The sequence below is a fragment of the Argiope bruennichi genome, chromosome 10 (genome assembly GCF_947563725.1).
Source record: "Argiope bruennichi chromosome 10, qqArgBrue1.1, whole genome shotgun sequence".
Lineage (NCBI taxonomy): Eukaryota > Metazoa > Arthropoda > Arachnida > Araneae > Araneidae > Argiope > Argiope bruennichi.
This window is the reverse complement of record NC_079160.1, coordinates 59,971,214-59,997,190: the sequence shown is the minus strand read 5'-3', so window position 1 is coordinate 59,997,190 and position 25,977 is coordinate 59,971,214. Positions and strand designations below refer to the sequence as shown.

Below are 25,977 nucleotides of genomic sequence, written 5' to 3'. Positions count from 1 at the left end.
GCTATTTTTAAAATAAATAATTCCTTTTACAGAACATTTAGAGAAAAAGAACCTTTGAGTCTCCAATTCTGTCAAAAAAAATTTTCCTATTCGCAAAATTAGAGATAAAATTTAAAAGTGCAATATTAATAAACGATAACTAAAAGGAAATGGAATCCAAAATAATTATTTAGAATATACAGTGGCTCCCAAAAGTGTTCGTACACTAAAGAAATTTGCAGAAATTGTGTTCCATACTTCTTAATAAAGCATTTTATTAGTTGGTTTTTTTTAATTAGCATCTTTAAATAGTTCTTAATAAAACTGAACAAATGTTTTTATAAAAAATCAAGTAGTATTGTTCTAAAAAATAAATAAATAAAAAATATCACAAAATTAGAACACAAAAGTCTTCGTACATCCAAACATTATTTATTTAAATTCATCATTAAAATATCTTTTGCGGCTTATTTTTCTTCTAATTGAAAAATACACTAAAATCGTTTGATTTCAGTATTTAATATCACAATTATTTATTCTATTTACTTTATTCTTAGATATGACGCGCATTCGTAAAGAAACGAGTTTAGACGTACGAAAATTAATTATATTTCATTTTAAAGCTGGAAAATCAATTAGAGGCATTGCAACTATAACTAGTCTACCTCATTCAACGGTGCAAAGCATAATAAAACGTTACAGAGAGGGAAAAAGGATTGTAAACAAGCCTCGTAATGGTCGCCCTCAAATTCTGTCAGCTAGAAGTCAAAGAAATATTGTGAGTAAATTTCTAAAAAATCCACGTCTGAGTGCAATAAAGTTTACTTCACAATATAATGAATCAAATGGAACTTCTATTTCCTGTGAAACTATTCGTAGAATTCTTCGGAATGCTGGTATACATGGCCGCTCTGCACGAAGAAAATTCTTTGTAAGTCAGAAGAACAGAATTGCTAGGCTTAAATTTGCCAAATCTATGATAAACCAGCCAGAGAGCTATTGGAATCGTGTCTTATTTGCAGATGAAAGTAAGTTTAACATCTTTGGGTCGGATGGGAGAATCATTGTATGGAGAAAAAAAAAAACAAAAAAAAACGAAGAACTTAATCCCAAGAATTTAGTTGGAACAGTAAAACATGGCAGTGGAGGTGTGGAGTAGGCAATTTAGTATTCATTGATAGTATAATGGATCATAGAGTTCATATAAATATTCTCAATAATAATTTAAAAGTGTCAGCACAAAAATTGGGTATTTTAAACAACTTTGTGTATTACCAAGACAACGATCCTAAGCACACGGCCATGAATGTTCGTCTTTTTTGCCTCTATTATTGCCCTCAAACCCTTAAAACACCAGCTCAATCATCGGATTTAAACCCTATAGAACATATTTGGAAAGAATTAGAGGTGCGAATAAGAAGTCACGACATTAAATCGAAAATTCAACTGAAAGCAGTAATGATCGAAGAATGGAACAAGATCGGTGCAGAAGTAACCGACCGTTTAGTTAAATCTATGTCCAAACGTTTAAAAGCTGTTATAAAGAATAAAGGATATCGTACTAAATACTAAACATTTATAAAAATTTAGAAAATTTCATATTTAGTGATGTTTTTTTAATGTGTATGATCACTTTTGTGTCCTATTTTTGTGCAATTTTATTTGTTGTCATTTTTAAAAAAATAATTTGCATCGTAATTAAAATTTATTCTTCACTGCTTTATTAAGAACTGTAAAAATATGCTATGAAAAAATTTTCATGTAAAAATAAGAATATATAATGGTAAATAATGAGGTTTTTAATTGATTTTGTTGGTGTACGAACACTTTTGAGAGCCACTGTATCTGTAAAATCTTTTAAGATGGAGTAAATTTTTTAGTTACTTTTATTGCATTTTTTTACAAATATTCATGGTTTTCAAAGAAGAAAACTTTGTGATTTTTTATGAAATTCCTCTTTTTCTTTGCGTCTACTTTTAAGGTTTCGATTCATAATTTTAGAAGTTATATTTTACACTACTAGTCTGCGATTTAACCATGACTGTTTTTACTTTGATTATTTTTTGTGACTTTTGCAACTGTTTCTACGATGTTTCACAAATAATTTCTCATAAAACAATGCGGAAAATAAGAATAAAAATAGAAATACATTAAACAAAATTTTTAAAAAATCGTTTGCAGAAAACGATTTTACTTCTAATATTCTGTTACAGTTTGGTTAACGATTTTACTTCCATATTCTGTATCTATTATTTATTTAACAAGAAACAGCAAAGCAATAATACGTAATCTTGAATTCAACTTGTTATTTGCTATCCGAATTTCGTATTGTGTTGTACATTATCAGTCTGCTGACATGAACGAAACTTTGATGTCATCTTTTTGTTTGCTCTCTTTATCAGTCTATGATTCTGTTCTTTATGAAAGAATTTTAGTGATTCGTAAACGAAAAATTTTAATCACATTTTTCTACCACAAGAATTGTTCGCATTAATTTTATTTGTTCTTAACTACAGTTTTTCGTTGTTCGTATAGTTTCATTTTTATAAAATGTGAAGGGCAAAAATCAGTGCAATTTGTGGGAAAAAAAAACGAAAAAAAAAACGGATTTCGCTCTCTGAAAGAACATCATACTGTTGAATTTTGAAGATAAATTTGTTCTTGACACATCAAGTAAGTAATTCGAAATTGTTATTTAAAAATATACTTTTTTTTATCATACCTGTTAAAGGTTATTGAATTGATGAAATTAAAATGAAAAAAGAATGAAATTAAAATAAGTGGATAATAACTATGATATTTATAGAAAAAGTTAATTATTAATAATCCTAATGAATGTGAAATTTATGGTACAAAAATTGTAATAAATTTATGCATATTGTCAATCATCAATCATACCATCGATATTGAGGAAATATTTTAAGTTTTCTATCTGTTATCAATTTTTAACAGATACTTTTCTTGCTGTGTAATGAAAAAAAAATTTTTTTTAAGTAGATTTGGTTTAATAAAACATTTAAATAATTTCTGGATAATAAATATTTAAATTTATTAACTTTTTAACTTCTTTGTCAAAATAGTGAGTGAAATAAAATAAGTTATAATGAATTAATCTTTCATAATACAATTTTTTAAAAGTGGACATGGCAAATATCATTTAATGAGATTCTTCTTAAGCAGGCTGAGGGTATTTTAGAAAAGCATGATACTTTTTGGTTTCTAACAAAAAGCATTTTTAAAAAGTCATAGCAGACTAACAAATATTTTACAATGAATGTTGAATTTTAGAAATTCATTTAGTAACAATTGTTTAAATAATTTGTTTCTGTAAAAAATGTTCTATACATGCCCAATTAGAAACAGAAATGGTTACAAGTGCAGGGGAATATGCCAACCTCCTGCTTGTTAAATCACCTGTTATTTATTTATTTACAAATTTAGTTGCATTTTTATTTACTTTTTTGTATCTTCATTATGACCCTTGACCAGAATTTCAAAAATCATATAAACTGTTTTTGAATCAGAATTCTTGCGAACTTATTCTTCAGTTTCTGAACTATTTAAATTTTTTTTTATTCCATTCATTTTTCAGATGGTGCTTGAATTTAAAATGATATTCTATAGACCATTCAATAGACTAAAATAATTACTTTTTTTCTTAACTTTAGAACTGCATTTGTATTATACATTATACTATTTAGCTCTGGTGAAGTTTGCCTTTAATTTTCTTCCGTGCATTAAGAAAAATTTTGAGTTGAAAAATTAGCAAAGTCTGTTGCCAAAAGTGAAATTTAAAAATTCACTTTTTTCTGGGCAAAGATAATTTAATAATTAAATAAAATGAATTTTGGTTTCTACGAACTTATTCAGAAGAAGGGGGAAAGTGAAATCCATAATTCACTTGAGAGTTAATGTATCCTTACATCATGCTCGTCAAATGAATCTTATTAATTTAATTTTAGAATTTATTTCATGTAGAATTAAAAAGAAGGCGGAGTCACAATATAGAATAAAACAATAAATGGTGAAATATCAAATAACAGATAATTATATTCATAATACGACGGCGGTATGACGTCCAAAATTTTTTCATGAAACTTCAGAACTTTACTTTACTTCGTAAATGCATATAATTTTATTATTTAAAGTTTTATTTGCGATTATGATGACGATTAATTTTTAATGATTTGAATGCAGCATTTTTAGTAAATATTGTATATTTTTATTGCATTAGTTCATTTTTAACGTGTTTTAAAGCAATGCATGCGTTAAAAGACCTTCAGATGCCTTCAAATCGAAATTATCTTTAGTTCTGATTTCTTTTTAATTATTAAGTTTATTAATCTGGTATAACTCTACTCAGGAAATTCTGTGCATTTTAATATCCCATATATAATATTCTAATTATTTTTTTCAGCCCCCTTTCCAGTAATGTATATTGAGTTTACTCCTGTTTTGATAAATACTGGATTTTTAAATAATTTATATAAAAAAAATTCTGTGTCATTCATTTGGTAAAACCTAGTTTAAAGATTACATTAAAACTTACAAGTAAAGATGATATCTTGGTTTTATATTAAGAAAAAGCATCTCTCTTATCGTAATTTCAACTAGGTAATTTGCCCGATATTACTCGGAATCTTCATGCCTAACATTTTTAAAGTAAAAACTAATTTTGCATAAAAAAATTATAATATACAAAATCTTTTTGCCATCAGATAAAAAATTTTAATTGAAATGAGAGCATCAGTAGAAGTAAACGAATTTTGAAAACCACTGGTAGTTAATTTTCTAATCTTTTAATTCGATATTCTTCACAATTACAATAATACTTATTTTTTATTTCATAGAAGAAACAGAGAAAGATGATAGAAGAATTAAGGGCAGCAATTTTGTCATCTAATTAAATAAAATCTAGAATTCTTTTAAAACAAAAACAGAAGGAAAGTTGCCAATAAATTTTTGAAAAATAAAAGAATTATAAAAAGATAACGGTAGAGTATCTTAACATTTCCACTGTCTATAAATTTCTTTATTATTAAACCATCTGTATCTGTTTAACTATTTATAGAATTTAAAATAATAATAACAATAATTGCAATGAAATGGAATTGGTACCATTGTAAAGATAAATTGTTTTAAGATGGCATAGCAATATTTCTTGTGGATTAATTTGCTCAGAAATTACTGTGAAAAAAATGACAAAGTTTTGTTTAATTAATTTCTAATTAATTGAAGCACAGTTTAAAATATTGTACTAATGAAAATGTGTGGGCTTGTTGATCCTTTTTACTTCCTCTCGTACATGAAGTACAAAAAGAAATAAATATTATAATCGTCGAAAAATTCGAAATTGAAATTTTGACGAGTCTCTGCATTTCGGACCTCCCTATTCATTTGAAAACATATTTTTGATATAATTTCTGTCTGTGAATACAGAAATTAAAAAACACTTTGAACTGGACGGATGAAATTTTGTATGTGATCTTTACCCAAAATTTGTAGATTGTTTTCAAATTGGGAATTAAATCCATTTACAGGAATTCTCGTTGTTTTGATGTTCGAATATAACATAACTGGAAAATATATAGAGCTAGATGGATAAAATGTGATGTACTGGTCTAGCTTCTAAAGCAGATAGATTAAAGCAGATTAGATCGAATTTTGAATGGAATTCTTCTTGAGGCTGACCATCTGTCAACCTGTACTTTCTCATGCATATAAGAATTACAATTCAAAATATTCACAATTAAATAAAATATGGTATATGATCTTGTCATTAAAGCTGTAAACCTTTATCAAATTTTTGTTTCAGTCAGTCGGGGAAAAAAATCGCTCCAAATGCATAATTTTTTTTAACTCTACAGCGAATCACATAAATCTGAGTTCTTATTTTCAGTGTGGAACTCCGAAAATAAAAAAAAATAATAATAAAATAAAATTTAAAAAAAAAACTGAGTATTCGTGTCGACTACGGCTTTACACAAAATCCATGATTTATAATGCGTGAAGAAGAGAGGATAAAAATTTTATTACGGAGTATATAAAAAAATTTCGGAAGATCACTCCAGCTGGTTCTTTTTCTAGTCTTCAATCCAACAAAATATAAAAAATAATAAAGAAAAAAAATGGCGAGTAAACAAGTTAAAAAAAAAAGTACATTTTTATTTATTTATTTAATACGAATAGAAAACAAAAATTCTAAAAAGTTAAATGTAAGTCATGCGTGAAAGATCAACTAGATCATAAATTAAAAATTCAAAAAATAATAATAATAATAATAATAAAATCTTTTGTGATAAGAATAAAATTAACACACGCTTGAATGTAGAAATGATAACAAAACGGAAAGTTCCTTATGAAACCATACGGAAGTTTACCGGTTTCCTGTGCTATAATTGGGAGAAACCGTCGACAGTATTGATATATATCACTACAGCTGAAAGTCGGAATCCGATCTCATATGTCTGAAAAAAAAAAAAACACGTTGCATTTCCATTCAGATGCAACTGAATCCTGCAGCATTTCTCAACGTATTAGTGCTTGGGATCAACTTCATTCGCACCACATTCCAATAGTTTTTACTGAATTTTACGTGTTGGTCAACGAATTTGGAAATTTAAAATTATCAATATCACAGTGTTTTTTGGATGACTTTTTTGATACTTTAATGTTCTTGAATGTAACTTCTTTTAATTAATAGAATATAGCTTTTTTTAATATTGATTATAATGCGTAATATTCTCTCCTTCTTCTAGTTTTTTTTTTGCTTCCTAATTTTTTTCAAATATTGTGGAATAAATCTAATTTCGAATTTAAATTTCACCAAAGGAAATTGCTGACAAGTGATCGTATAATAATTTTTTGTATTACGATTATTTTGTATTTGTATTTTGTATTTATTATTTTCGTCAACGAAACTTAATTATTTATTCTTTAAAAGATAAGAAGCTATAACCACACGTAAAAAATCGAACTTTTAAAAAGTTGGATCCAAAATCAATGCAAGAGGGAATTGACAATTTAACAACATTTATATAAGCATAGTAGTATCAAAAAAATGATGATTATGACTTGAAATGCTAATATGAATATAATAACAAGTTTGAATTTTTATTTCTCTATCTTTTTCTGTTTTCTAAATTTTATTATATGTGTTACCTCCTTTGTCTTATAATAATAGTAAAAAAAAATTAGTATTTAAACGGAAATTATTGGCGAATGTACCTGCAAGTTATGTTGTAGCGCAAAATTGCAAAGCTTTCATTGAAAATTAGTATTCCATGACATCTATCATTTGTTTTGATACACCTTTCAATTTCAATTTATAATTATTATAAATTATAATTATTTTTCTAATTTCATCCGATAATCGAATTGTTTTGTTTCATTTGAATACCAACCCATTGTAAAAGAAGATTAAAAACAGAAAGGGAGAGAGAGAGTTTTCATGCTAAGATCGAGTTACGATTATCCAATTCTTGATGCATCAACAGAAAAACGATAAGTTGCAGAAAGATACTGTTGCTATTGGCGATAAGCGAGGATCGAACTCCCAACCTTTGGGTTCGTAGCCGAGTAACAAGACCACTAGACAAAAGAAATTTCTCATGTCTCGTAGCTGTTATCTGGCTTATAAAGCGTCACCACATTACTCCCCCTTCAGTGCGTCGGAGGTGAGACGAACGATTTTTTTTTTTGTCCTGTTTTTTGCTGTTATTAGTGGTGATATATTGGCTGTTGCGCCTTATCCATTTTTTTTTTATTGGCTGATTATTTATCAGCTTTCTTTATTTATTGGCTGATTATTTATCAGCTGCATTTTTTTTTTCTCTTATTGGCCGATTATTTATCAGCTTCATTTTTTTTTTTATTGGCTGATTATTTATCAGCTTCATTTTTTTTTATTTATTTCTGGTAGAGGGCGCCACAACAGTTGTATGAAGGTTTGCGTATTTTGCGTCATCGAGTCACCAATGTTGCTATTGGCGATAAGCGAGGATCGAACTCGCAACCTTTGGGTTAGTAGCCGAGTAACAAGACCACTAGACAAAAGAAATTTCTCATGTCTCGTAGCTGTTATCTGGCTTATAAAGCGTCACCACAATACATTTACATAAACTGAAAGACAAATTAAGTGCAACAGAATGGCCATATCCAACAGAATGACCTCCTTGGCAATTAATTTAGAAACGCGCTTCAGAAAATAATTGCCAAGGAAAATTTTATGCTAAAGTTGATTCTTTGAAAAAAAATTCGTACAGTAGAATGATAAAAAAAGAACTCGTTTTTCAGAAAATGCATTTAAAGTTTTTAAATGCATATAAATAAACATCACTTACATGCCAATAGTTTTCTGTAATTTGGCTTATAATTGACATAGAGACAAAATAATCACTGGAAACAGAAACGTACCTATTTTTTAAAACTGCAAAAAAAAAAGGCGAATTTTTAGCCAAATTCATGTTTTTAAGCTAGGCGATACGTTTATATGAATATCATGACTTTGGAATTATTGACTTCGGATAAATACATGAAAAAAATTGTCTGGTGCGAATATAAATAAGGGTGAAAAGAATGTAAAGAAAGTAAAAGGCGCTATAAAATGCATTAAAAAATAGAATACATATTATTTATTAAACTTGAAGTGAAAACTTTCAATGAATTAAATTCGGTTTGAACTTTTATTCAATGTTCATAGAAAAGTAGCATGTTAGGCAGCAAATAAATTTTCTTTGAAAAAATTACTTATATGAACTTAAACTATACGAAAAATAATATTAACGTAATATTTTTAATGATATTAATATTAGCATAAAAATAATACTACATATGTTATTAATAATCTATATATATTTAATATTATCCATAAAATATTCGATAAATGCATAATTTTTTTTTGAAAATTATATATGTTTAATTTTAAAATTTTATTGTTGCTATTTAAAGATGAAAATTATAATTTCCAAATATGAAATTCCACATATTTGAAAAACTCTTCTTTAATTATTTTCTGTGAATAATAATGCATTTTTTCTTTCATATATGAAATATTTTTAGATATCAATTGAAACAGCTCGAGAGAGAAAATAAATAAAAGAAATTCCAGTAGTAATTTGCTTTGAAAATAATAAGAAAATATGTTACTTGTTACTATGGCAACGCATTCTTCGTTTAGGTAATCATTACTTAACTATCAAATTGGTTTTATGGTTTTTCTAATGTTGAGTTATTCACAATGTGGACATGAAGCCTTTTTCATTTTTATTTCTGAAACAAATATAGATAACATAGTATCTTCGGCTACTGCATACAAAATGGCTTACGAACTAATTTCAGATGATAATAAAATGTCAGAGCATTATTACTCTTCTTCAAAAGATTTCTTTTATTTTAATCATTTGAGTAAAATATTTGGAGATTTTAAGGTAAGCCTTTTCTTTCCTTGATTAAATATTGCTATATATTACTATTAAATACTATTATTAAAAATATGTTTTTAAAATCCCTTCTGGATGTTAGGGCAAGAATTGTTTTCTTATCTGCATATTTGTTATCGAATAACTTAAAAACTTTTCACCTAAACATTTTGAATTTCTTTATTATTGTCATCATGAGGAAAAAAAATGATATTTTTTATTGTCACATTATTTGATAAAATAGCCTATTTTAGAAATTTTGAATAAAATAAAAGCGAAATAATACAAAATGAAAAAAAATGTGGGAACTATTTTTTTTTTCTTTTTAAGGTACCCGAACACGTTCGGAGCACTTTTTTAGAAAAACATAGTGTAAACATACTTTAACTATATTTCTGGGTTTAAGACTATTAAAGATTAGCAATAAAATATCAATATTTTAAATAAACATGAATAGTTTTTGAAAATTGGTATTTAATGGCATAAATTTAAGCAAATTCTTAAGAAACTTAAATTGGCTACACCAAAAACTATTACTCTCATCCGAACAAAACTTATACCAAAATAAACTACACAGTTTTCTCTAGGAACGTAGTCTTCTCTATAGAACTACAAGCGTATGGTTATAATAATAAATAAAAATTTTAGAACCAGTCGAAGATTTGTAATGAAATTTTTAGTAAATTTATGACATTATTCAAACAGTAAGTTGTAAATTAAAATATATTCACTCAATCTAAATTTTTTTAGTTTATTCCCTAGAAAATAGCATAAAGACAAAGTCCACCAAATTTCATGGTAATATGATTATTATATTTTGAGTTATTTGATTTGAAATGAGCAAAAAAGAAAAGGAATAGAAAAATGGAATTTTGAGAAAAATGCTTTTAAAGTATATAATAACATGTTTTAATAATAAATTATGTGTGTACATACTTAAAATTCACCACATTTATAGGTTACATCTTCTTCTTCCTCAAATTTTAATAATTTTTCTTCTTTAATAATTTTTTTTCCTGGTAGTTTTTGCATTTGGTAGTGAATGCCGCCTAGATTTATTTATTCTGATTTTATCAAGCTCAGCAAATGCTCTAACAGCATTGCATAACCTTAGGGATATTCAGTAATCTTATAAAATCTTCGTTAAAATGTATTACAGACATAAATGCCTCTAATCTGAGGGCTCGGAGCTCAACAAAGACATCTTTAGGTATAAATTTCCACAAAACAACCGTTGAAACTCTCATTAGTATTTTGAGTTTTTCCGTATTAAAACTAAATTAGTGTGTATACAAATTTTTAACGAGTTTTTGGTTCTTTAAATCGATACTTCCTGTTATTTAAATGTCCACTTCCGGTTTACCGATCAATACGAAAATATTAATATCTTGACTTCTAAAAGTAGAAGCAAAAGTAAACCTGTATGGATAGCTCAAAGACTGGTCTATCAAATATTTTTTTTTCTTCAAAAATGACATTTTTAGCGAAAATCGACCTTTTTAACGTGTTCGAATACCATAAACTTGTAACGCGTCCTACTTACATTGAATGAGATTTAGCCATACGATGAAATTCCTAAATAAAGGATATTTGCTCTATTTCAATATTTCATATGCATTCTCCGTGTACTCCAAAGGTTCATAAAATTAAGAATAATTCTAACGTGCCTTTTTTTTTTTTTTTTTAACAACTAACAATTCAGATGACTTTTTGTGCACGAATATCCTGTTTCTTATATTTTCAAATACTCTAAACAATTCAGATTATTATTATCAATATTTTTTCCACGAATATCGTGTTTCGTATATTTTCAAATGCCTTGCACTCTGAAGGTCAAATTCAGTTCGTTATATTTTCCCTAGACATTCTTGCAATGTTTTGAGCAAGTATGTATTAAAAAAAGTAATTAAAACTTCCATACTTAGACTAAGCACTGTAGTAAACACTTCTTTCTTTTTTAAAAAAATTAATGCTATTTCCTGCCCTTGCACTTAGAATCTTGAAGGTTCCACATCAGTGGGGATGGATAAACGTGGAAAGGTAAAGTAAATCTTTTTTTTTTTTTTTTTTTTTTTTTGAGGAAATATGTTTGCAGTCAACTTACAAAATTCGTCATCTTTCACAGCTATCTTTTGATTTATAAAATACTAATTAACTTAACGATTCCGTAGAAAAAAAAGCTTTTCATTTTACTATGTTAATAAGTTTTGAGATTTTTGAATTTATTTAATATTTCTCCTATGGTTGTCTTTTATTGTTGTTGTTGTTGTTTGTTTAAGATTAACCGTAATTCTATTTGCTGGTTACTTTTCCTAAATTGTCGTAAGTTTTGCTCCACAATTAAAGAATTGAGCTTAAAAGAAAATTGTTAAAATATGTATAATAAAAAGAATTCTTAATTTTCCTAGGTTATTTGCCAATGAATGTTGATAATTTTATTTTACTTTTTCATTATTTATTATACTTGTAATATTGGTAAAATAAGAGCTAAATTGCCATTTGAAGTCATTTTTGTCTTTACCTATTCAGTGGAATGTAAATATTTAGATTTGATATGGCAGTTCGCACAAGTTGACCGTATTTATATGTTTCTATCATTTTTCCTGAAATAAATTTAAGATTAGTCTTAGCCAATATTTTCAGAATGCTTTCAATATAAGCCCTATACCAAGCATACAAAAATCCTTGTTGCAATTATTGAGTTAATAAAAAAGGTTTGCACTTTTCTTTGCAAAACACGATAAAGGCATCTCTTTACAAAAAAATACGGCATCTATTTGCAATAAACCTTGATATATATTTTATAATAAAAGATGTATTAGGGTTTGTTTCCAGTAAATGCCGTATTTTATATTTATAAAAGAAACAGATTATCTTAGTTTTTAGCAAATCTATAGTATTCTTTTCATCGACGTACAATCGAAACGATACTGATATTTTTTATTTTTCTGGCAACCGACTATAAGACTTGAAGAATTCATTTATTATTTTATGCTTATTATTATTTATTATTAAATTACTGTTTCTAGATCTTGTATAAATTGATAGGATTGTTAATATCGAAATTTTTATTTCTCACGTGAAATGAAATAAAATGTGTTTAACGTATTACATCTCAAAGTAATGCAGTTTTTTGTTCTGAATTATTGAAGAGGTAAATTCCATATCTCATTAATTGTCACAGTGCAATTAATGAGACCTGGAATATGCCTATTTTTAGTACTTATTAAATGATACTTTTAAATAGAGATATGTTTAAATATGTTCATATCTACATGACGAAAAAAAAAAAAAAAGGTAATCGAGATTTGTTAATAGAGTCTCTCTTGATACGATTTTCATTACACCTATACAACCAATCTTGCATATCCCTTCTTGTTATAATAGTTAATATGGATTTCAACAGAATATTTTTAAAAATAACTGGAAAAGCGAATTTTTGTTCTTTTAGAAAAGTTAACTAATTTAAATCGAATTGAATTTAAAAGCTTTTGAAATTATCATGAATATTTATTTAGAGTTCGGGGTTATCTTTTCCTATAACTATTTTCCATTTTTATTTTTCTTACCAAAGAAAGTCGATAGAATTTTGTTTAATGAAACATTAAAATTACAATTTAAAAATGTAACTAGCCAACTTCGCGTGACCAACAGTTCGTGCATTTATAATAATTGGCAAAAACAAAGATTTAATTCCTTAGCCACAGCATCGATTTTGCATTTTTCATTTCATTAGAAAGTTAATAACATTTAAATAAGCCATTAATAGTTCCCTACTCTCAACCCCCGTCTATTTTTGAGAAAATTTTAAAATGGTTACTATACAGAACTGTTTGCTACTATAGAGTTCTCCAGTCACAATCACTAAAAAAATATCCATTGTACCTATCTCGCTTATTTTTATTTTCGATGGCATATCTAAATATCATAAAGTTTCATATATTCTTCGTTATTTCTTCGTCTTCAGTTTCGAGAAATATTATAAAATAAAACTAACATTCAGAATTTTTTTTTTTTTCTTTTTTTAATATTTATCACGATCACTAACAGATGGAAGACGATCAAACAGTTTGTGCGTGTTAACATTCTACAGGTCAGATCTTCGATGCAGATATCTAATTTTAAAGGGTGTATGTATTTTGAAGGGTAAAAATGTGCACCTTAGAGCATTTATTTTAAAATTTTGATTAATTAAAAATAAACAAAATTTTGATGCTTTACCCCCACAACTACGGAAAATAGTGCACAAAAATAATTTTCACATCATCTTAAAATTTTAAAAAATACATCTTTTTAATGATGTAAATTTAAATGTCGTACAGCTTTGTCTAGTTTTAAATAACCACTTTTGGCATCTAGCTAATTCGCCAAAATAACTATTTACGTAAAAATTCAGTTGAATCTCTTGTAGGTAATTTAGTCTTATTGATCATAGTTTTCCTCAGTAAAGTTGTAAAGTTTTTTCAAACTTTTTAACAATAACGGAATTCTATAATTCAGAAGCCTTATACATTTAGTTTACAAATTCTTTGTTCTATACATCTCTCTAATTTTCTATTTGTCTCACTTAACATTTGAAGTTAAGTTTTGAAAAAGAAGTGATTAAAGTGCAACTAATTTGGTAACATGTTTGCTGAATTGAAGTAAATTCATAGAAAAGATATGAGAACAGAAATAAAAGTTGTTCAACACTGATGTATTACAGAATATATTTCATGATATATGTTATATATTAGAGAATTATTCGACAAAAATTTCTCTGATTCAATAAAAATAATTAAACAAACCTACTTCAACGAGAAAGCAAAACAGCGAAGAATCTTTCTCTGTCCAAAGCAAAACGTCGAAGTTAAAAGAGCAATAATATAAGTGCTTAAAAATGTTCAATTTTTTTTAAATTCCTCTTTACTTACTTATGAAGTTACGGTTTGATATAGCCATAGTATTCAAAAATTTTATTAAAAGTATACTATGCTTTAAATAGATATCTACTGAATGTGGAAAAATGGATAAAATCTTTTTATCTTGATCTTCAACATTGGGAAAGAAAAGAATAAAATGTTAGTACCAACAATGAAAATGATTAATTCACAACAATGAAAAATATTTTTGTGTACCATACTTAAAAATATCTTTCAAAAGATAGTTAAATCAAGACTAAAGAATTTTACAGCAATTAAATTTATATTACTGGAAAGATTTTTTTTTAACTCTAAATCTGTGCAAAAATTCTTTCCGTGCAGAGATATTTTCATCTGTTATCGAGAAAAGAAATCAGAAATTCGCTTACTTTTTAATTATCTAGTATATTACTTAGAATTAAAAAAAAAATTCTTCCCTAGATGCACATTCTTATTCTCCAAAGTATATACGTGCTAAATTTTGTATCTCTAGATCAAACCGTTTATCCTGTATAGCGCCAACACACACACTCACTCACTCACTCACTCACACACACACACACACACACACACACACACATACACATTCTGCTTTATTATTATTAGAAATTTATTTTAAAAATAATTTAAGCATTAAGCATTCTTTCAATAAGATTTATTTCAAAAATATTTTTCAATTCTGGGGTGAAATTCAAATCGTTTTCATTATTGTTACTAATATTTCAATTTGTCTTTTTTCATTGCTGGCGACAAAATGTGAAAAATCGTCTTACCTTCCCATGTGAGGTTTCAATAGAAGTTGTGCTTTTAATAAATTTCTTGATAGTGTGTGATACTTACAATTAAGAATTAATTTTGCAAGTCACTAATGATGAAAATTTTTCAAGTTCTCTTATTTTGAAATAGTTTGAGCTAATAAATTTTTGTATTAGTTGCATCTCAAACTGAAGTTCAAATTTTAGGTAAGATTACAGAAAATTAGCATCAGATTTTTGCCAAAGCCGGCTAGTAAACTGATAATGAAAAACTTTCTGTGTGTATGTTTATTTTCTCCCTATAATGCAAACCGTTGAATCTAAATCTACCAAATTCGACGAGAATATAATTTGGAGGGGTGAGAGTATGTGCCAAGGAGAAATGTTTCCGAAATTTTAATTAATTAGAAATTAACCTAAATTGGAGCATTTCCTTTGACAATTTCTGAACATGTTAGTATTTAAAAATAATTTTTATTTACCTTATAATTTTTATAATACCTTAAATTTCAAAAAAATTATCTTTTCAAGGACACCGTAGAGATCATACTATAACTCTATAAGTCCAGCTAGCCTGAGAATTACAGTACCTCAAAGTCCTGAGCCGTTTTTCGTAGACGAAAAAGAATGGAACCGTCTTTTCCTTCAAAGAGATTACGGGAGGGGGACACCTACTGAGCCATAATTGAAATGCATGGTCAGTTTTTAGCCCCCATGTGATTGTCATTTGCGGTTTGAAGGAAGGGCTTGCTTAATTTGCCGTTGCTGAATTTACACTTAAACGTGCTTCGACAATTTTAGATATATTTTTTGTTTGGATTTTATCGTTGCTATAGAATTAAGAGTAAATTTTAAAAAATAAAATAAGAATAAATTAATAAAACATAAAACATTACTATCTTCGAATCTCCTTCAGGTATTTTTTTCTTCAAAAGTGTATTTTCTTCCTTATGAAGTATGAAAAAATATGACGATAAAAATAAAGATGGGATTTTAAGTTTTTATTTTAGAATAACTGTTTTTTAAATTATTTTTCAAACCTTTATATAAAGAATATGAAAAGCAAATCTTCAAAGAATGGGAAGTTATTTTAGCAACAAAAGTCTCGAAAATTCAAGCTCGGTTTCATTTTATAATCATTAATAAAATAATTTAAATTTATTTATTAAAGTAAAATCGAGCATGCTTTTATTTGCTTTTTAACTTATCCAAAATATTTTTAAAAACTTTGTAGATATAGTGCAATATTAAATAAGGTATTGATGGCACGAAAACTGAAAGGAATGTAATGAAAAGGTTAAAAATGTATCTTTAAAATTTATTATTTTGCCAATATAAAATTTAAAAATCTCTAATTACCAAATATTAGCAGTAATATAGGATGCAGTTTGTAAAAATCTCTTCTTTTCTGCGTTGTATTTTAATTACCTGAAAAACTAATTCAGAAAGATGATCGCGAAGAGTATCAACACAATTCTGAATTCTTTTGCTTCTTCAAAAAAAAAAAAAAATCTATTTTCATATTAGTAGATAAAGTACATAATTGGTAAGTAAATATTTGATGATATTTCACAGAAAAAAAAATTATCGATTCCTCAAATGATCATTTTATTTATTCTCATAAAAAATTATATTACATAATCTTGTAGAATTTTTACAGCAATTCAGTTTTGTCTCTGAAATAAAATTAATATTTTTTATTTAATTTTATAATTAAAACATAATAAATTTTATTCCAAACAGCAAGATTTTTGTAATTGTATAAAGCTGAGAAATTTTTGACAAATCAGATAATAAATATGTTAAGAATATTCGTACTTTCCACCGCATGTAGACATTTATCAATCGGTTCGTAATTTTTCAATTATTTTCACAGAAGTTCCTTCAAAATTGAAACTGAATGCATCAAATTTTACTTTATTTCTGATTTATGATAACTCATTTTAATTAAAAGTCACCATATTTTTCTAAAATGTACTAATTGTAAATAGGTGAGGAAAGAAACAATAATTGTCGAAATTTTAATTTAATACCTAACTGAGATTTTTTGGTAATGCAATAAATTTAGAAAAACCGATTTGTAATTAAATAAGGTATTAAAAAAAACATAAGGAAACAGATTTCGAAGAAAATATTTAAATAATCAGTATGAATAAAAATAACCAAATAAAGAGGAAGGAAATAGATTTTTTAACTGATAAACATATTAAAAATGATGATATGTTATGAATAAAAAAAATTGAGAAACTTAGGGCAATCATAATAAAATGTTTAAAAAATTAAATTATTGAATTTAGATCTTCTTAACTGATAAATAATGTTTCAATCCCTTAGTTACCCCGTGTGATACTTTGTAGTGCACGGGGGTTTTATAAATGTTCAATAAAAAAAAATCCCTTGGTTACTATCGGATGTGTCCTTTTCCTTCGCAATCATAGCAGTCTTGAAAAGCCGCTCATCAATCAATTTCGAAGTTAGCGGACCTCCCATAGCGAGCATGTGGTGCGCTCGTCCGGAAATACTGTTCACCCCTTAAATTCCCCTAAACGCCTCAAAGCGCCTGAGTCAGGCTCCTGTTGGACGGGGCGTTCTCGGGCGAGTTAGGGCTCATAGGGATAAGAAACGCAGATGTCATACAATTTTCGCCAATTTTGATGAAAGTTTAAAAATATTTTTTTATGTATAATTTTTACCACACTTTTCGTTTTTGCGACGAAATTCAAACCATTTTCATAATTAACACGAAATCAGGGACTTTTTTTAAAAAAAAATCCTCGATTTATCATAGAAGATGGCAAGAATAAAGAAAAAATGAATTTATTACCGAAAATTGTACAGTTACTTTTCGACAAAACCCCCGTGACGATTCAGACGTTTGTCATCACATCAATGGATCAGGTTTTCGACCCGCTGTCGAAGAATATTGCAGCCAATGATGCGAGACGGACCTTAACATTGCTTTAAAATTCCTCATTAGTTTGGAAATACTTTGAATTTTCTTTTAAAAGAAGAGCGGGAAAATCTAAACATCCCCTTTCCAAAGTCGCAAAGTTGGGATACTGGTTGGCCATCTCTTTGAATGGGATTCCAAAAGCTCTGCATCTTTCGAGAACTTGATCAATTTTTTGAATAAGACTTTTGCTATGACAGTCTTGCGCCTTTTTCTATAATCATGGAAAAGACGCTTGAGGACCGAATGATTTTGTATCTTATCCTGAATTGAAGAACTAGCTATAAAAATAATAATTCCAGACTAATGAGAAATTTAAAGAATGTTAAAACCCATCTTACATCGCTGACGGCAACATTTTTCGAGTAGAGATTATGAAATCTGATTTGCTCATTATGACAAATTCCTGGATCTTCACGGGGATTACACCGAAAGTATTATACATTATTGTATAATACTTTTAGTAACTTATATACATTATTATATATAGGTTTTGGTAACAAATTCATTTGACTCTTTATACCCTGGCCTAGGGGCAGCACGTCCCCCCCCCCGTGATCTGGGCGTACCGGGTTCGAATCCTGGTTCAGGCATGGCTGTTCTATACCCTGTGATCTGCCTGTGAAGCCTGTGAAAGACCCCCCCCACACACACACTGTAAAAGGAGGTTGTGCAAGTGAGTGTCATCTTCATATGAGCTAAAGTCAGACTTCAACTCTCGGGTGCTCTGGGGTCTTTACCATAAGAAGCTACTCCGCCCCTCTTTTCCCTTCATCTTTTAGACTTGGTTTGAATTGGTGTTCAATCGAAGGAGGATAAGAAACGACAACTTTTTATCTCTTGTCTTTGTTTTGTGTGTAGTCCATTGGAATTTGAAAAATAAAGGGCTCTCTTGTTTAATTATTTATTTCTCTTCCATTATCAATAGTTTAGAAACGGAAATTCTTCTTATTATTTCTTATTCTTTAATAAAAAAAAACATATCGGATTTTAATTGGTTTTTCTTCTGCAAATAAAATCACGCAAGATATTTAGTATATTAAGAAATATATATTCTATGAACTGAATGATGATCGTTGTTTTTTTCATTCCTTTTTATCAACATGTTTTAATCATGTTAATATACATCTGAACATAAAATAAACTGCGCCATTTAAAGGTAGAAATCAACAACAGATTTTGAATTAGGAGCCAGATAGGCGATAACAGCATTCAAGCAGGGGATGGAAGAAATTACATTATATGTCTTAACTTCATTAAGGAAGCTTATGTGCATAATAAATGAAAAAGTGCAAAACTATAATAATAGCATGTCTTAAATATCGATCACACTTTGAAGTTCGAAAATATTTTATAGTAGGAATTATATGAAAATTAAATTTTGCATATGAAATAGAATGCAAATGAAACTCAGTCACTCAGTAAGAAGTTGCTAAATTATCCTCCTCCTCAAATGACTTCATAAAATTTGTATATAAAAATTAGATGAAATATGAAATAACATATAGCATATTTTGAACTCTCCTTTTTCTTTTATCAAGCGATTTTGTTTACAAATATTAAATTTTCTATCTTTCTATGAGAATTCAACATTATTACAGAATATCTTTTATGCTAGGCAAGGAAGGAGAGAGTAACTGACTGAGAAATACGTTACTCTTCCGAGCCCAACTGTGCTGCAGTCTATTCTCTATCATTTCTTTTAATGTTGACAATGGCTTTCACATTTGTAGTCATTTAATAGGACATCAGATTCAGTGTAATATCAAAGGAAAATGAAGTCGTTCGAAATATGTTTCCCCTCTTAGTTTTCAGAAAAGAATTTTAAAGGAAGAAGAGCAATTTAACTTTAAGAAGAGGATTGAATACATCAATATATTACATATCCTACAATTACTAAAATTGGCGCTAAGTGCACATTACATTCCACGGCTTAAAAAAAATGTCAGATATAGGGTTTTTTTTTTTTTTTTTTTTTTTTTTTTGCTTGCTAAGGATATCTTATGTTAAATGTCAACTATAACAACACGTTCCTTTATCTTTAACTTTACTTAAGAAATAGTGAGGAGAAATTTACTGATAGAAAATAATACTTTTAACGTCATAGCGGTACATTTGGTTAACCGTTTCACTGCCGATGACAGACTTTACCTCCTTAAGAGGGCTCGAAGCATGAAATGCTTAATGAGGTATTTTAGCTCTGTTCAGAGTTTCGAGTTATTATCTGTCATTCAAATTCACAGGGTAATCTAATAGTGGAGAGATTTATTTTTTGTGTGATTACAAGCAAAGGCAAAAGGAAACCTACACTTTTACACAATTTAATGAATTTAAAAAAAAACTATACATAGAAGAAAAAGAAAATTACACCTACTCTTTTAAAAGATGCGAAATTTTCGTGCGAATCATTTTGATGTAGTTTTCGGTCATTTCACTTGCCAAGGTCGAAACCAATTATTCGTTTTGGCATTATATATAAATAATTGGAGTTTTTTGTTACCATTTTTTCTCTCTAAATGTAAGGATTTGGAATATCTTCAGACCACGAGCCACCGAGGTAAATTACTCTTTAAAGTACTGGCATGCTAGTCTTAAAAGCGCATTAGTCTTTACGATATTGTCACGATATCTTCATGATATCGCTCCACATTCAATATAAAATATCGTGGTGATATCTTTGCAATATATTACGATAAGAGTATAGTGGTGAATGTGGAGAAGACTGAAGCTGCCCCCAATATCTCCTCCCCTTTCTTATCCTATCTCCCAGAATTTTACTTTTTTATAGGAATCTGATTTAACTTAGCCCCTAATTTGTTTAAACTATAAATAGGCCCGTATAAATTGATGAAGGTAAAAATAAAAAGCTATGACATAAGGGAGTAGTAGTGGATGTCCAAGTAGATCCGTATCTTTCTCTGCTCCCCCCCCGTAAACAATAGATGCGATTAAGTACTCAAATTTGTACCAGTTTTGAGGCTAAAATTTTTATTATTTTGATTTTAATTTAGTGGAAGTATACGAGGTAGTATAAAGAGCTGTTTAATTTAGTAAAAGTAATTGGGGAGGCGAAAGATAATGCATCTTGATTTATACATTTCTTGTGTCAATGAGAAGTAATATCTTTATTGAAAAACAAGATCCACTTATTTGCCTTGAGTGAAGTTGGCAGTATAGCTGCTAAACGAATCTACAGTCAAATTCAAATCAAATTCCAGACTCTGTTTCGATGATTTTTTTCACTGATCCCGACCATTCTTTTCCGATTACGATTCAGTTACTACATGCTTAATTTAATAAAATGGGAAAAATCAATCTTATTAATTTGTTCTTGAATTTTTAATATTCTCTGTCCGTTTTAATGTAAAGGCAGCGAACTTGTTTTGACATCAAGTACAGGTAAAAAGAATTAATGAAAAATGATTAAATAATCGAAAAATGCAATTTATACATACTAAGTAGTTAATAGAAATAATAGAATTCCTGTTTTGATCATTTTAAATTAAAAATAATTTTAGAAGCCTTTTTTTTTTTATAAATAGATATATCCTATTCTTTAAGTTCGTAACTGTCGGATACGGTTTTATCATTTCATGTTGGTGGCATGGTGGCATCATCTAAGGCGCCTAAACTTGGCAGCTTATGAAAATTTGATTGTCTTCTCTCCGAGAACTTATTTTCAAAAACGCGCGAAGTAGTGTGTGATGTAATTCACGTTTTATTCTTTTTGACTTAATCTGATATCGTTATCTTTTAAATGAATGATTATTCTTCCGACTTCTATGTTTTGATCATTTAGTTTAACCTCTTCGGAGTTCAGTTTTGTGTGTGTAGGTATTCCATGGGATTTCAGTTAAGTTATTCACATGAAAATTGATTGATAAGATGCCTATTATTATAGTACTTGATAATCAACCAAAGCATTAGGGCTGTTTGAATAACAGATGTCTGTAAAGAAGGAATCTGATTCAACAAAATGTATTAAGAAAAAGGTAATCCGTTATTTTTTACTACGTATTTAGCTGTGTATATGTGTGATCTCTTTGTTTACATCAAATTGAAGTTTTTCACATGATATTGTTAATTTAAGTCACATGAATTGTCATTTTAAAAATAATTTTAGTGTAGTTATTTTTTCTGTTCTTTTAAAATTTTATGGAAAAAGACTTAAATTTATTATTATAGTTTTCATACAAAATTTGTTAATAATTATTTGTAATGTTTTTTTTTTCGTAATATTTTAATAAACGCACTATAAGTTGTGTCTTAAATTACTGTGTTATCTGTATTGAGAAAGATTCAAAACAGATGTAACTGTGTTTTCATTCCTTGGTGTCAATGGTATATTTTTTTTCTGTAGTCAAATGCTTAGAATCAATCTATTTTATAGATCTGTTCCATTTTGAATTTTTTTTTTCAATTCCTTAAGAAATTATGGGCTAATAAAGAATAATATCTCTACTGTTTCCAAGTCCAGTTTTTTTATTTACTTTTACTGTCAAAGATGTAAAATTATTCAGTCCTTTAATAATATTAATATTTCTCAATCACATTTTTCATCTTTCAAAATATTTTGAATTCAAATCACCTTTTTAGCAAAGTTGAGTGCAGGTTGATTTATTTTAAAATGTTTGTAATAGCTTGTTCTAATATTCTTTGAAATAGAAAATCTAAAATTTGATAGTCGACTTATTGTCATTTAATCTCTTAAATTATGTATGTATAACTGTTGTACTGCCATTATAAATTTCTTCATTGAGTTTCTCTGGTATAAATTTAAAATTATAAGAAACTTTATTTAAATTTATGTAATATAATTAACTTGTAAATTTTGTAACTGTATTTATCATTCGTGATTGTGATGTGAAATCTATAGAATTAGTGCTTTGGAGAGAATTCTGAGTTGCATGTTATCTTTCATTAGTGTGATAAAGAATTTTTTTTTTGAAATATTTTCTAAATGATTTTTTTTTACTATTTAATATTTTTACTCTGTAGGCAACTGATAAAATATATTTTTTATTTAGTGCAAATAGTTCATAACTAAATTATTGTCATATGGATTTTTTTATATAGTATCACTTTAAGAAGTTAACCAGAAGCTTTGTACATGCTCATACAAGTTATGCTCACTCTTGGTATTTTTCACATGCTTGCGCCATGCAAACCTTGTCAAAAATTTTCTGTGCATATGATTGTTATAACGAGTTATCTGTGCTCTTTTTCTATTCCTGATATCTACATAATGTAATTATAACTGCCCATCTCTGTCATTCAAATAAATTATTCTTTTAAAAAGATGAATAGCTTCTTGATATCCATATCTTTTGTCGAATGTTTGCTAAATATGTTATCATGCATCTGAAAACTTTTGTTACAATATTCCTTTTGTTATTACTGCATTTAAAGTAGGAAATTTTTGAAAGTTATCTTATTTATCTGAAAGTTGTAATTACCTTTCAAATACCCAATTATTTTGGTCTCGATTAAAAAAAAATTAAATTTTTAATTGTAGAAGCCAAACTTTTTTGTATTTAAGTAATTTTCTAACATCTTAAAAAATACTTTATTTATGGATGTTTGAAAAAATATTCATATAAATATGGATTATCAACCAAATGTTTGAAATGGACCAAATGTTAGTCCTATCATTTGTCCTAAACCAAGAAGGTTCTTTTCTACATAATATGCCTGTTTTCTACATAATATTTCTACATAATATGCCTGTTTTCTTTTCTACATAATATTCGATGTTTTAAAAATTAATTACTTTCATTTCCTTTGAACTAATTTATTTGCTGTTATATTATAATATTTCAAACATATCAAAAATGTTCTTTGAATCTAGCATTTATTACAAGTCAAAACTATTTTATTTGCTATATATATTTTTTGATATATATGTATATGCACTGTAATTTTATCTTATGTTATCATTTCTATTTTGAATAAAATTTAATAAGTTCTTTTGAAATCAGTCGTGTAATTACCATCAACCATTTTTAAATATATAACACATTTATTATATTTCTTTAAGACCATCTTCACTTATTTTTTACTTTCTTATATATGAAGTAAACAGAAAGAAAGCATTATAATCACAAAAAGAAGTAAAATTCAAACTCCAAATTTTGACAAATCTTTGTTTCACACCTTTATGATTCTGAAAAACACATTTTTGAAATTGTGTCTATTTGTGAAACAATAATTGAAAGCAGAAAAAATTGGCATGTGGTCTTAACATCAAATTTATAGATTTCTATCATATTTTGGATGAAATCTCTTCATTACACATTAATCAATTGATGTGATTGCAAGTAAACACATTAACGTCAAAATATGAACATGTGTATTTGAGCACAGTTTTAGAATTTAAAGTGTAGATTAGTATCAAATTTTGAAATAATTTATCTAGGAGTTGACCGTTTGTTAGTTTTTATATTTGTATACATATTAAAACAATTACTAAAAATGCAAGGATTTAGATGAATAAAATTTGGTATGTGAAGCTGTAATTTTGTGTCAGATTTGGTTTTAGTCGACTGATAAAAAAGCCTCCAAAATGCATACTTGGTTTTCTTCACTATACCAATGAAAACAAAATCTTTATATGCAGGACTCTAAAAATAAAAATTTGAGCATTCATGATGTTTCCCACCTTTGTCAAGGTTCACGAGTTTTATGTGGTGGTAACACCTTTATAAGTGTTTATGCAATAAATTTTGGAAAACTACTTTTCTACCTCAATTATATATATATATATAGGTTGTGCTATCTAGTCAGACAACCCATTTATGCTAGTAAATTTTCAATGAATAAAAAGTTTTCCTTCAATTATATTGTTTTACTTTATATTCTGCTAATGTGAGTAAATGTATAATTTAGTTAATTTTTCTTCATAGTTGGAAGTAATATTTATATTAATGTTTATTATTTTGTGACTGTTGTGGTTCTCTTTTTGTATTGAAGTCATTCCTCATCTATTTTTTCTCCTTCTTCAATACCTTACGGGCTCAACTCTTAACAATAAGATCAGTTCTTTTGCAGCTTGCCTAAATTTGTCTGTAACAGTGTTATTTCAGGGTTGTCACAGCACTTGTAGAACCGGGAAATACAGGAAATTTAAAAATCATCTAAATAACAGGTAAATTTGAAAAATTCCTTGAAAACGGGAAAGTGCAGGATTTTCAATTTTCTTAAGTCATTTTTTTTTTCATCTGAAAATTGTGATCTCTAAACATTTCAAGAATAAAAGATCATGGTCATAATTCCAAAAACGAAATAACACCATTCGAGATTGTTTAATCACAGAAATTCACCCCTTTTCTACTCGCTCCCTTTTTTTTCTCTGTATAGATCAGTTGAATTTCAATTTCGCTTACAGTTCTTTTTTCATGGTATACTCTAATTGTAGCTAATGAGTACGTACAAGATTGCTGTAACTCAATCTGCGGAAGTATTGCTGTAGTATTTAGTGAGTTTTTTAAAAGGTTTGTTGTTTGAGAAATGAATAGCTTATTCATAGTAGATTAGAAGATTTTTTTAAAACAAGGAGCTATTCAGATCTGTATCTATAGCACTGACAGCAAACTTAAAATAATCTTTTATCCCCCCAGGACATTTTAGTTAAAGCCAATCAAGTCCTGAACTAATTAGAGACAAAACTCATTAATCAGTTGGAAACTAGAATAGAAAACAATAAGTCTAGGAGGTTGGTGTAGAAACCAATTTGGTGAAAGTCCATCCTTCCATTCCAGCCGAATACTATTTCGTAATAAAACAGAAAGAAGCCAGCGTGCAGATTCAATACATCCCATCTCCAATATCAGGTGGAGGTGAAACCAAAGTGGCAAAAACCTACCTTTGCAGAAATTCTGAGGAAGCCTTCATTAATCTCCTTCTTCCACACCCCTCTTGGAAAGTGAAGATTTTGTGGAGGACATTTTAAGGGGGGGAAAATACTTTTATATGCT

General features: G+C 27.8%; 1 protein-coding gene across 2 annotated transcripts in view; it reads left to right on the top strand.

Annotated features, from left to right (window-relative positions):
* The first annotated feature begins 2,451 nt into the window (after positions 1-2,451).
* LOC129988211 (uncharacterized) overlaps positions 2,452-25,977 on the top strand; it is a 74,138-nt gene continuing 50,612 nt past the window's right edge. Inside the window, exon 1 of one of the 2 annotated variants that reach the window (XM_056096376.1) lies at positions 2,452-2,652. Coding sequence is in view for 1 of the 2 variants with exons in the window: in XM_056096375.1 (XP_055952350.1) it covers positions 21,949-21,996 (48 nt within the window). In the remaining variant the exon portion in view is untranslated. Of the gene's footprint in view, positions 2,653-21,596; positions 21,997-25,977 lie in introns of those variants that run through there. The other variant, XM_056096375.1, reaches the window with a different exon arrangement.